We start from the raw sequence: 13,198 nt of genomic DNA on the forward strand, positions 1-13,198 counted from the left end.
TCTGTCCATGATCATCCACTGCATCTGTTCATGATCATCCGCTGCATCTGTCCGTGATAATCAGCCCCATCTGTCCGTGATAATATGCCACATCTGTCCATGATAATCTGCCACATCTGTCCGTGATCATCTGGTGCACTTCATCTGCCATATCTGTCTGTAATCATCTGCCACACCCATCTGTAATCATCTGCCACATCTGTCCATTATAATCTGCCACATCTGTCCATAATCATCTGGTGCACTTCTGGCACACATCATCTGCCACATCTGCCAGTGATCATCTGCCACACCTGTCTGTAATCATCTGCCACAACTGTCTGTAATCATCCGCCACATCTGTCCGTGATCATCTGGCACACATTATCTGCCACATCTGTCTGTGAACATCTGCCACATCTGTCTATGATTATCTGACACATCTGTCTATTATCATCTTCCACATCGGTCTGTGATCTGCCTCATCTGTCTGTGATCTGCCACGTCTGTCCCAGTCAAAATCTGCCACATTTCTCCGTGATCTGCCACATCTGTCCTAGTGAACATTTTCCACATCTCAGTGATCAACACTGGGGCTTTAAAAATGTGATAGGTACTCAGGAAATAAAATGTGTAATTTATGCCTTTAGAATGCCTGAAGGTGCTTCTTGGATGTTGGGCCTCTGTATGTGGCCAGACTGTGGAAAAGTCTCACACATGTGGTATCGCCATACTCAATAGGAGTAGCAGAATATATTTTGGAGTGTAATTTTTGCTATGTACATGCTATGTATTAGAAATATCTTATTAATTGACAACTTTGTGTAAAAAATAGGTTTTAATTTTTCTTTCCACATTTTCCAAAAACGTGTGGAAAAAAATGACATGTTCAAAAGACTCAGTATGCTTCGCAGAATATACATTGGGGTGTTTTCTTTCCAAAATTGGGTCATTTTGTGGGCAATTCTATTGTCCTGGTGCTCCAGGGCCTTCAAAAATGTGATAGGTACTCAGGAAATGAAATGTGTAATTTATGCCTTTAGAATGCCTGACGGTGCTACTTGGATGTTTGGCCTCTGTATGTGGCCAGGCTGTGGAAAAGTGTCACACATGTGGTGGTTTTGCCATATTCTGGAGGAGTAGCAGAATATATTTTGGGCTGTAATTGCAAGTTTATCTATGCCATGTGTAAGAAATAACTTGTTAATATGACAATGTTGTGGAAAAAAAAAATCTTTATTACCCAAACTATTGTGGGCAAAAAATTGCAACTGAAAAAAACTCACTATGCCTCTTACTAAATACCTTGGACTGTCATATTTACAAAAATGGGTCATTTGGGGGGTATTTGTACTGTCCTGATATTTTTGGGCCTCAAGAAATGAGATAGGCAGTCAGTACATCAGTATTGATAAATTTTCAATGATACATAGCCTAGCTTGTAGGCTCTATAACTTTTACACAAAACTATTATCATACACTTATCAGGATTTTTTTTTATCAAAGACATGTTTCAGAATACATTCTGGCCTAAATGTATGATGAAATTTGATTTTATTGGATTTCTTTTAAAACAGAAAGTAGAAAATATTGGTTTTTTTTTTTCAAAATGTTCGCTCTTTTTTGTGCTTATATTGCAAAAAAAAACCAAAAAAAAACAGTGAATAAATAAATAAATACCACCAAAAGAAAGCTCTATTTGTGTGAACAAAATGATAAAAATGTCATTTGGGTACAGTGTAGCATGATTGAGGATTTGTCATTCAAAATTGCGAGAGCACTGAAAGCTGAAAATTGGTCTGGGAAGGAAGAGGGTGAAAGTTCCCGGTATTGAGGTGGTTAAAGAGGATTTCTGGAGTTGCTGGCTCTTTGGAACTGTTGACATCACATTGCAGATGGCAGTGCTCAACTTCATTTTTAGGGCTTTTGGATGTGTATAGTACACAAAGGAAGCTTTTACAAGTAAATAACATGCATAAAATACTTTAAATGTGCTTATAATGTTATGATAAGATTGCTGTTGAAATAAATGGCCTGCACCAGGTTTTTTTTAATATGTGCTGGCTTAAAAAGTAAAAATATACATACAACAAAATAAATTAAAAAAACAGCAACTATTTTATTTTTTTCAAAGGATAATATTTTTGTTTATATAGTATGATTTACTTGGATCTTCCTAAAAAACTGAGTGACATGCTAATTAATAACCAAGTAATACAATTTTGTTGGACATGAAAGACTGTCAGACGTCTGTACATACAAAGTATCTTCTGGTTGTTAATGAATCGTACATTTCCTCGAATGAGCGGAACCTCATTTCCTTTTGCACAGTGAAAGAGGATTGACTTAGGCGGCTGAAATAATAAACTTTCGCTATTCCCTAGTGGCATGTCACTGTTTGCACTTCTTTGCTGTTCTAATTTCATTCCTTAGTCATTTCTGCGTGTCACTTGTAAAAATGAATTACTGTGTCATGATAACAAAGTAGAGAACAGGCTGAACTGCAAATGCTGGTTGCTCCTAAGTTGCATTAAAGAGGAAGTAAAGTCTGCAATTTTTATCTTTTTTTTTTTTTTTTTTACCTGCAAAGTAAATGCATAATGTACTAGCACATTATGTGACACTTACCTGCAAATGAAGGCCAGGTCCTCCCCGCTGGAGGCCACATCCATCTTTGCCCATCATTCTTCCGGGTCTGTGGACTTCGGCTGAGCTACTGGCCGGAGCCATATGATGTCCCTCCATGCAGGCGGGAGCCATCAGTCATGGCACAGGGCTCTGAAGAAATGGCACAGGCGGCCGTTCCTTCAGAGCGCATGCGCAGATTATGTTATCGGCTTCCTGCAATGTAAATATCTCCTAAACGGTGCAAGTTTAAGAGATATTTACAGTACCTAAAGGTAAGCCTTATTATAGGCTTACCTATAGGTACAAACGCTAAAGGTAAGTTTGCAACCCCTTTAAAAAAATGACAAGGTAGATTTGTTGTTCCTGCGTGTGGACCTTAAGAACATTTTTGTATATTGTACATGTCTTAAATGACAAACAAAACGCAATATATACATTGGTACTTCCATTTCTTTTGTTTTTATAAATCATTAAGAAAAATGAAAGGATTTCCTGGACTGAATTACAAAATAAATGTAATGGTAACCAACATCAACACTTAGGATGCACTCCCACTGGGATCTGTTGAACTGAACCGTGTCCAAGTTCATTTCTCCACACTCTCCTGCTGGTCTGTACTCTGAACTGAACTAAACTAGAAGGAAGTATTTCAGGGCACACTTACATCATCCAGACCACAGCGATCCCTTTTTCTGTAAACAATCATCTATGGCGAGTTCTGTTCTCTGGCACATTGAAGTAAACTGTACCAGGACCTCAAGTGAATAGTGCCCAGGACCACCTCTTCCAAGTGGTCCTGGGCACAGTATGCTTAACTTATCTCGGGGGCAGTTCAGAGCACTCACACTACACAAATAAACTTGACCAGGCGGCTGAACCACACCTTCAATTGGTGAAAAGTGCCAGTGGAGTGCACCCTTAATGACCATTTAAAGTAATGAAAGGAAAGATTCTAGAGATCATCATAAGACTAATAAAACATATGTAACCTGGGATAGCTCTGGAATGACCGCCAGCCAGTTTGGTAAAAGCAAAACAATTTATTTATTTTATTCACGGCTAAACAAAAAGACAGCTTACTTCAGCCAAAGTAAATAAACAGTCAAAATCCTGATATTGGTAATTAAAAAGCAGGCTTACCAGTAGTCTTCGGTCCCATACAGGGGTTAGGCTCCTCCAAAGTAAGGGTGCCAGGCAGGCCAACCAGGGGGGTTTGCAGCCCGTGTCCTAGTTTGAGAGCTCCCACTTTGTGAGTCTCTCTCTTCCACTCACTTCCCTGACACAGGTGCTGATTTCCCTCTGCTGCCTTTCTAGCCTCCCTCACCTGGGATTTAACCCCTTCGGGACCAAAATCCCGGTAGTCAGAGTTTGAAGGCTCTCTCCTACCCCCCCCCCCCAAGTGTCTTTGAACCTTTGAAATTCCGGGCACCTAATATACATTTACAATCCAGTACCACAAAAGCTCTGCAACTGCCCCCTTAAGGGGACAACAACTCAAATATTGAAGAAATGTACCTGCTATCCAGGGCACATTCCCGGTGTCCTGTACACAGACTAGTAATTTAAAATTAACAAAAAATATTAACAATATTAAGCTTACTTGCATTTGTGTACGCTGACAGTCCCCAGTTTGGTGTGGAAATGGGAAGGGTTTCTGACTTTCGGTTTACCTATTTCTGCTCCATTGGATAGCTTCATTGACTGCAGGACTTGACTGGCATAGCTCTAGAGATCAACATAGGACCAATAAAAGAGACTAGTAACTTTTAACAATAAAAATAATAGCAATACCAAACCAGCTTGGGTACATGTTTCGTGTGGGCACTGGTATGAAAATGAGAAGAGCTGCTGACTTTCAGTTTTCCTCTTTCTGCTTCATTGGGTAGTGGAACTGATACCAGGATTTGACTTGAAATCTGGCAAAGTTGCTATTTGCTAAAAGGAATGCTGTTTCTAGAAAAAAATGTTTAGTTGGTGTTAGTTTCTTGTGGGCTTCTCAGTCTCAAGCGCAATAAATGAGCTAGCAAACATTTACTTCAGAGGCCTTTAGAACATTTGCACTTGATCTCGGAAGAACTAAAGACAATAGAGATACCTTTATATAAAGTTGATTGATCCATTGGGAGCAGCTAAATCTAGTTATGGACCCCAATGTAGAGAAAGTTATTGAATTTGTTTTTGAGTTCTTCATGGACCTTAGAAGAAAAGGGTTACTGCCTGATAGCTTGTCCTGAACATTTAAATGTTAGTGTAAAGAGAAAAAGTATCACAGACAGTACAAGTTGTAAGTTTGTGGCAAATTCACTAATATGGATACAATCACCTAAACTATTTTGAGTTCTCTGTAAATTCCTTCAGCTAGAATCCAGCAAACAGCTCCCAGTGATCCTGGAAGAGAACTTTCTAAAGTCTGTGCTGCATAACATCCTCTTTTTCTTCTTCCTGTGATTACTCACATTCAAATTTCTAATTTGTGGCTGTGAGAGTACATTTTTTTATTAGCATGTTTAAATCAGCCTTTCTGTATGAGAAAGACAGCAAGGGGCTTGCAGTGGCTGTGTATGGGAATACTTCTCTTACATCACACACGGGGGTTTTCATATCACCAAATGACAAAGGCAGAGTTGGGCAACAGTTTTTGGAAGAACTTAAAGTAGAACTGTGGCTATGGCATTCAAATATTTACATATTCTTATAAAGCAGTCAATTAAATTTAAAACATGCCATCGCTGACATCTATAGCTGGAGGCACTGTGGCACAATCGAGCCTAAAAATATACAAAAGAAGCAGCGAAGTGCTAAAAGACTGTCCTAGCATTCTGTCCCCCTGCTTCCTGTTCAGCTTCTCTATGCTTACATTAGAATAGTGTTTCTCATTTGGGGTGCCGTGGCATCCTGGGGTGCTGTGAGTAGTCCTCAGGGGTGCCGTGGCAATAACCTGATCTGAGAGATCCTCAAACCTCTGTTAGCTCTTGTGCAACATGAGACAAATAGCACTGTAAAGTCCTGTGTACAGAAGAGGCAGAGAGCTCAGCCCGCACCTCCCCTGCTGAGCTGGCCGCCTGACTGTGTTCTATTATCCCATGATGTCATAAGTTGCTAAGGACTTTCCATCAAGAGTACAGAGGGGAGCAGAGAGGGGAAGGGTGCGGGCTTAGCCTCTGCCTGTTCTGAACTTTACAGTGCTCTCTGCCTCATTTAGCACAGAATTTAACAGAGGATCAAGGATTGCACAGCTCTGAATGCAGAGGAAGGAGATTAGTTGGGGGGAGGGGGGTGGGGTGGGAGAGAGCACAATCCACATCACCTATTGGCTCTCTCCCCTTTATAAAGGTAAATCTCTCCATTGGGACACAGATAGCAAAAAATAACCTTACAGGGGTTACTTACCCTTGCAGTGGGGCTCATTAAATCTAGACGTTGAGGAATACGTTTTAATATTTACCTTATTCATTGCTCCCTGGGTTGACAGTACTCTTTTTTTTTTGCTCTAGGTTGTGGACAGGTCATCTACATACTCACATACAATGCAGGACTCTTGATTCTGAATTGTACCTGATGAGATCACTGGTTGGAGTGAGGCTTTGGAGGATGGGTCACACAGATGGTAGGGAACTTGCTAGAGTGAGGAAAAAGATGGGCATTACACCTTATTCCTCTACTCCTAGCCTTAACAAGCATTTAACCATTGCAGTATGGGGGCCTCACTGCAAGAATTATTTGCAATGCTTGGAGTGGGGCTTTCATTTTTAACATTGATTGGAGTTTGCCTTTACATCCTTAGCATTTCTTACCAGAAGGTTTTTCATTGATCTTTTCTTAAGGCAGTAATGAATAGGTCTGTCTTCAGGAAACCTGACATGTACTGTATATAGTATTTTCTTCCATTTTTGTGGTTTTTCATTACCATGAGTTTAAAATGAAAAATTAATCTTTTTTATATTAGGTTATTGGGTGTAAGTGCAGGTCAGACAGCTATTAAAACCACTTTTTTTGTTTAGTTTTTTTTCTTATTTTTAGAAACCGTTCAGAGGTATTAAAATGTCTGTGGCCTTATTACTGCTGTCTATTTCTCTTAAAGCTGAATTAAACGTCACTATTTTGATTTTAAATAAATGAGCCCCAAGGCGCTTTATGCCATAACATGCTAGTAGGCACTGCATGATAGCACATTATGGCATACTTACCTGTCAAACTATGCTCTCCGGTGCTCCCCATTGTCATGGGAGCTTCCATCTTCCCACCATCTCTCTTCCTGGTTCGGTCTGTTCAGAAAAATACTGTATATTAGCCACTTTTCCTTAATGATTGTCTGGAATGGATGTCAAGGGGAAACTCTACGCAAAAGAGATTAAAAAAACAAAAATGCGGGGTCCCCCCAAATGCCATATCCGACCCTCTCAGGGTATGGTATGGTTAATAAGGGGGAACCCCACACAGAGAAAAAAATGAGTTGGGCCCCCAAAAATCAATACCAAACCCTTATCCAAGCATGCAGCCTGGCAGGCTAAGAAATTGGGGAAAAAGGGGTGTTGAGCATGCGGAAGCATGTGGAAGCTGTCATGTTTAGTAGCAGTAGCAAAACTACTGCAGGTTTGATCTATCTGCACAGTCAGAGGTTCAGCGCATAGCCGAACACCTCCTTAGTTCAGTCTTTTAACCTCCCTGGCGGTATGATTCTTTTGGATTTTAGGTAATATGTATACAGTTGGTTTGGGCTGCTCATTCACAAGAATTATGTATATATATATATATATATATATATATATATATATATATATATATATACGTGTATATATATATATATATATATATATATATATATATATATATATACGTGTATATATATATATATATATATTTATATATATGTATATATATATATATATATATATATACTGTATATATATATATATATATATATATATATATATATATATATATTTACATAAAAAGTACAGTAAAACTGCAGGAAAGGGCACTGGGGGGCAATGTAATGTGATTTTTTTTTTATTTTGAACGGTATCAGTGTGTTTGGTGTGTTTTACATTCGAATTTGCCGCCGGTTCCACCCCCGGCGGACGTCACGTCGCCGGAGACGGAAGCCGGGGCTCGCAGACGATCGGGAGAGAGCTCCGCCGCCGCACACCGCTCGCAGTCTTCGCTGGATCCCGGAGGAAAGGTAAGTAAAACCTCTTCCAGCATCCAGCGATCTTCCTAGCGCTACCCCGAGTGTGACTCGGGGTTACCGCTTTTGGCTCTAAAATCTTACCCCGAGTCACACTCGGGAATACCGCTAGGAAGGTTAAACAAACTATGAACAGCCAAAATTTGAACTAAACATATGTTTGGTCCGAACCTAAGGCTCATCCCTACTTGTAAGGCTGCTATCAAAACCAGAAGCTATATATAAAAAAATATATATTGATTTTAAAAATATAAGCATTATCACATACATCACAGATCCTAAGTACTGTATTTGGGCATATATATAAAAAAAAATGCAATTGTTAAAGGCTGAATGAAAGGTTTAGTGTTGTTTTAACACGTTAATAGTTAAATAGTACATTTTTTAAACAGATGTCTGTAAATCAGACCAAAAAGGGAGAGTTGAGAAGTAAAGGGAAAATAGGGATTTGGTTCCAAAAGAAGAACAGGGCCTCCAATTTGGGACAGTTTATTTACTTTTGTTTATTACATGTGTTTATATAGTGCTGAAAAATGTGTGCAGTACTTTACATACTGTTTATTCACATCAGTCCCTGCCCCCAAGGAGCTTACAATTCAAACAAGCACACACACATACTAAAACCAATTTAGACAGAAGCCAATTAACATACTCACATGCTTTTGAAAATGGGAGGAAACTAGCTGGAGAAACCCCATGCAAGCACAGATCATGCAAACTCCATGCAGATAGTGGCTTGACCATTATCCGCACCGGTACCAGTGCTGCAAGGCAGAAGTAGCATCTGTGCTTTAATGTATGCTGGTTGCTGCAGATACTACTAAACAAAAGAACAGTCAAATCTGAAAAAGAAAAAGAAAAATGTATGTGTGGTATTTTGGAGGTATTTTATACAGGAAAAACACAACTTGAATATGCAGGAGTTAAGATGGGTTATAGAGGAACTGGCTTTCACTCACGACATGCAGACATGAAACATCTGAAACTTTACAAATTGTTCTAAAATAAGAATATTACTTTTAAATATAAGCCCTTCTGGTTTTTAGCAGGAAAATAAGTAGTCAAAACACACTCATCTCCAATGCAATTATCCAAAATTTGGTTTGCTTTTAAAATTAGAAACAATTGTTTTTAAAATACTGCAATCTAGTAATTTGTTCCATAGAACTACCAAACACCATGTAATAAAAAAAATAAAAAAATGAGGTGTGACTAAGGCTCCATTCACACCTGGGCGTTTTTGAGTGTTTTTCAGCTCCAAAAACGCTAAAAAAAAACGTTCCAAAACGCCCAACAAGTAAAACTCCATTCATTTAAATGGCCCCTGTTCACATCTGAGCGTTTTGCAAAACGCCTGTAGCTGAAAAAAGTACATGAGCTTCTTTTTGGGCTGATTACCAGCGTTTTTGATAGATGTCAATGCCTGCCACCAAAAACGCCTGAAAAAAACGCCTGAAAATCGCGGTAAAATCGCGGTAAAAAACGCGGTAAAATGCTACGCCAAAGTGTGAATGCAGCCTTAGGACTGTATACTGTATTTGCCAGAATCCCTGTAGTTTATATCCTAAATACAATTTATCATGGGGTATCCAAGCCTTTTTAGGCACAATATAGGCACTGATAGGTATTAAACAACATATCAGTATCTATGGTAAAAAAATTACAATTTCTATTTATACATGGACATAAACATCCATAAACAACCTGGCTGATACAATAGTAGTGTTGCTCATCTTTTATACATACTGTTTAACTTTGACATTAAACTTCAAGTGTCAATATAATGTTATCATATCTTCGAAGGTGTCCAAAAAGTTGTTGCTCATCTCTCATAGCTATAACTTTGACATTAAACTTCAAGTGTCAATACAATGGTATCAAATCTTTGAAAGTGTCCATAAAGTGTGGATGTTTTTATCTATGTATAAATCAAACTTGTATTTTTTTATTAGAAATACTGATGTGTTATTTAATACTGTGCCTAAAAAGTCCAGGATACCCCTGATTTATTATATTTTGCATACAAACACTGTGAAAAAGCTAAAATACCCTGATTTTTACTTGTGAAATACAATTGGATAGAGTCCATGTTAGTTAATCAAATACCTGTGATAGACTGTAGCTACTTCTTATCAGATTTTGCAGAGTTGGAATTACAATTTATTGGAGTTGGAGTTATAATTTGTTGGATTACCCCGTAAATCTGTTGTAATGAGCTATACTGAGATTCATCAAAAATAAAATAGTGCCCATACCATTTCCATGCCTGGATTACACATGTACTTATCGCTACATGCCTCTTAATCCTGCGGAAATGGAAAACTACTACCCCCCAACCATGCAGGAAGTCATCCCACTATTGCAAACCAACCACAAATGTGAGTGGTCTATAGCTATAAATGATATGTCTCTGAAAAGATTTGACCACTATTGGGACTTTTGGACCTCAATAAAATTGTTCCTTTTCCTTATGAAGGGAAGCTCCCTCGCGCGGGCTGGAGACCCAATAGGGCGGCCTGCGCGTGGGAGACTCTTACACTCTCTCCAAATCCCTCATTTTCCTTATCTTAAGCTCCTCTCTGTCCCCGCTCACAACTACAGTATTCTCTCTATTACCATGCTTGTATACTACCTTTGCATTTGTATGAATATCCTCTGTGAAATGGCGTTATGATATGGTACTGTGTTCCCTGATATGGCACTATGTTCCTTGATATTTATTCCTTGATATATATTTCTTGATTGACGGACTCCCCCCCCCCCCACACTCTTCTTTTTGTGTATTGTACTGCATTACATTATATTGTTCCATGTGTACTGTACCACATATATCACAGTTCTTCGTTGTTTGTTATCTTGCAAAATCCCATAAAAATTATTTAAAAAAATAAATAAATAAAATAGTGCAGCACTAAATATTGGATTGAGCAACAAAGTCTACATCCAGAAAGAGAGTCCCAGTGGATATCGTAGAGTGTATTCTCAATCTATAGAAAAGGGCCACCACCGACACCCAATCACACAACCTCTTACCATGCGTTATTGACCCTCACTACAAAGGTCTATGGAAGCGGTGTTTAATATTCATTGGCAAATGGTAATAGTAATCTCCTCCAATACTCCTCTAGTGATCCCCTCCACGAACACAACGTCTCATATAAAGATAAATGAAACACTCCTCATGGTGCAGACGGGAGGAGCCGAAGACGTATCAAGCTGGTACATGCTGGGACATGGCGGCCATCTTGTTGGCTTGAAACGCCGAATGGACATTTAAAGGTATGCTGATGTCAACCAACATTATGTGGGTGTGTTTTTAATCTTTACATAAATTGGTTTGTGACGACCATGAGGAGTTATCATGAAACTTTGTGTTCGTGGAGGGGATCACTAGAGGAGTATTGGAGGAGATTGCCATTGCCTATTGAATGTTAAACACCACTTCCATAGACCTTTGTAGTGATGGTAAGAGGCTATGTGATTGGGTGTCGGTGGTGGTCCTTTTATATAGGTTGAAGATACATTCTATGATATCCACTGGGACTCTTTCTGGATGTGCACTTTGTTGCTCGATACAATATTCAGCGCTGCACTATTTTTTATGTTACTATATTGTTTATTTTTCAATATTGTGTTAGCTGCTTTCTTGAATTTTCAAAAATATTTTTGAGTATTATTATTACTAGGCACAGCAGATATTTAACTTCTTACTGTATACTGAGATTCAGCTGATCAGAAGATACACACATTTCAATGTTACATAAACTGTATCATGAGAAATATATATATATATATACAAAGAAAACTTATGGCAAGTGTTTTTTCATGTCATTGTAGAACAAAGAAGTGACCTGCAAGAGAGAGAAGTGCCCCGTGGTGTCCAAGGATTGTGCTTTGGTTATCAAACAGAGAGGAGCTTGCTGTGAACGTTGTAAAGGTGCACATTTTTTTTATACTGGTATTCCCCATTGTCTCTTTTAATGATCCAACAATATTTATATATTATATTGTTTATCATAGCATTCAGCAAGGCCAGTAAATTCAGCAGTCTATCCATAATTAAAAAATTACATTTTCTTAGCATTTAATAAAAATGTTTCCCTGCCATCCCAATCACAGCTGGTGTCTCAGCTCTTCAGTAACCCCACAGATGGCCCTATACCACATGAAGACACAGATATCCTTTAGACTGTCACCCTACAGAGCATTTGGCATGTTGCAGGGACATAATTTAAGCTCTTTTTTTTTCCTTCTTGTCGATATAGGTTCTAATTAAAAAAAAAAAGCCTAATCTGAGTGAGCACATGCAAAAAATAAAATCCAAATTTTTGTCTAACATAAAGAAATGTGTTAAGCATTAGATCAGTGAATTGAAATGAATGTGTTTTTATGCAGATCTTAAAATCTGTTAGAAATAAATTTGGCTTAACACTCGAATGCCTCTGTGGACTATTAAAACAGTGTTAATTAGGGAGCTTACCACTTTTCAACATTTTTATTTCTGTTATAATACTAATACATCAGGATGTGAAACCAGCAGCTCGGAGAGTTATACAGACACATTTAATTGTGATGAAATAATGCAAGTCCCTTTGGCATCATCTTGTGTTTTTGTGTTGGCCTGACTAGATCTGTCTCTAAGGATGAATTTATCAAAACTTCTATAAACCATTTGTGGCAGATGTTTCTTTGTACAGTTTATTTCACATGTCAAATGTAATTTTTAAATGAAAAAAGAAGAGAAAGCGAAGGGTAGCCTAGTAGCAAATTTTCATAGATGAGGGTTATGCTGTAGTATATTTTTAGCTTGTGGTTTAGTCTGCTTTGTGCTTATACAATAACGTATCTTTACAATGCACATTAAGCTGGATTCTAGTTAATAGGATTTTGTCTTCTGATCTTTAGGTTCATATGTAACTCTTTATTGCCTTATACTAGGCATTCATGAAATGAATTAAACACAAAGTAAAAAATGTGGCTTTTCCTCAGGTATAACCAATCATTAACCACTTTACCACCGGAGGATTTTGCTGTCTTCCGTCCAGGCCACTTTTTGCGATTCGGCGCTGTGCGACTTCAACTGACAATTGCGCGGTCGTGCGACGCCGTACCCAAACTAAATTTACGTCCTTTTTTTCCCACAAACAGAGCTTTCTTTTGGTGGTATTTGATCACCTGTGCGATTTTTACTTTTTGCGCTATAAACAAAAAAAAGAGCGTTTATTTTGAAAAAATAACAATATTTTTAACATTTTTTTATATGAAATTCCCCCCAAAAAAGATGTAAAAACCAATTTTTTAAAAAATTTTTGGCCAATTTGTTTTCTGCTATCTATGTTTGGTAAAAAAAATCGCAATAAGCGTATTTTGATTGGTTTGCGCAAAAGTTATTGCGTTTACTAA

The 13,198-nt window shown here is 38.2% G+C and overlaps 1 protein-coding gene across 2 annotated transcripts in view; it reads left to right on the top strand.

Annotated features, from left to right (window-relative positions):
- The window catches only part of BMPER (BMP binding endothelial regulator), a 357,423-nt gene that overhangs the window by 105,007 nt on the left and 239,218 nt on the right, over window positions 1-13,198 (top strand). For both annotated transcript variants that reach the window (XM_082259179.1, XM_082259180.1), the window contains one exon: window positions 11,633-11,732. In XM_082259179.1, the coding sequence (XP_082115305.1) occupies window positions 11,633-11,732 (100 nt within the window). The remainder of the gene's footprint in view (window positions 1-11,632; window positions 11,733-13,198) is intronic.

This window comes from Pelophylax lessonae (genome assembly GCF_965119305.1).
Source record: "Pelophylax lessonae genome assembly, chromosome: 5".
NCBI lineage: Eukaryota > Metazoa > Chordata > Amphibia > Anura > Ranidae > Pelophylax > Pelophylax lessonae.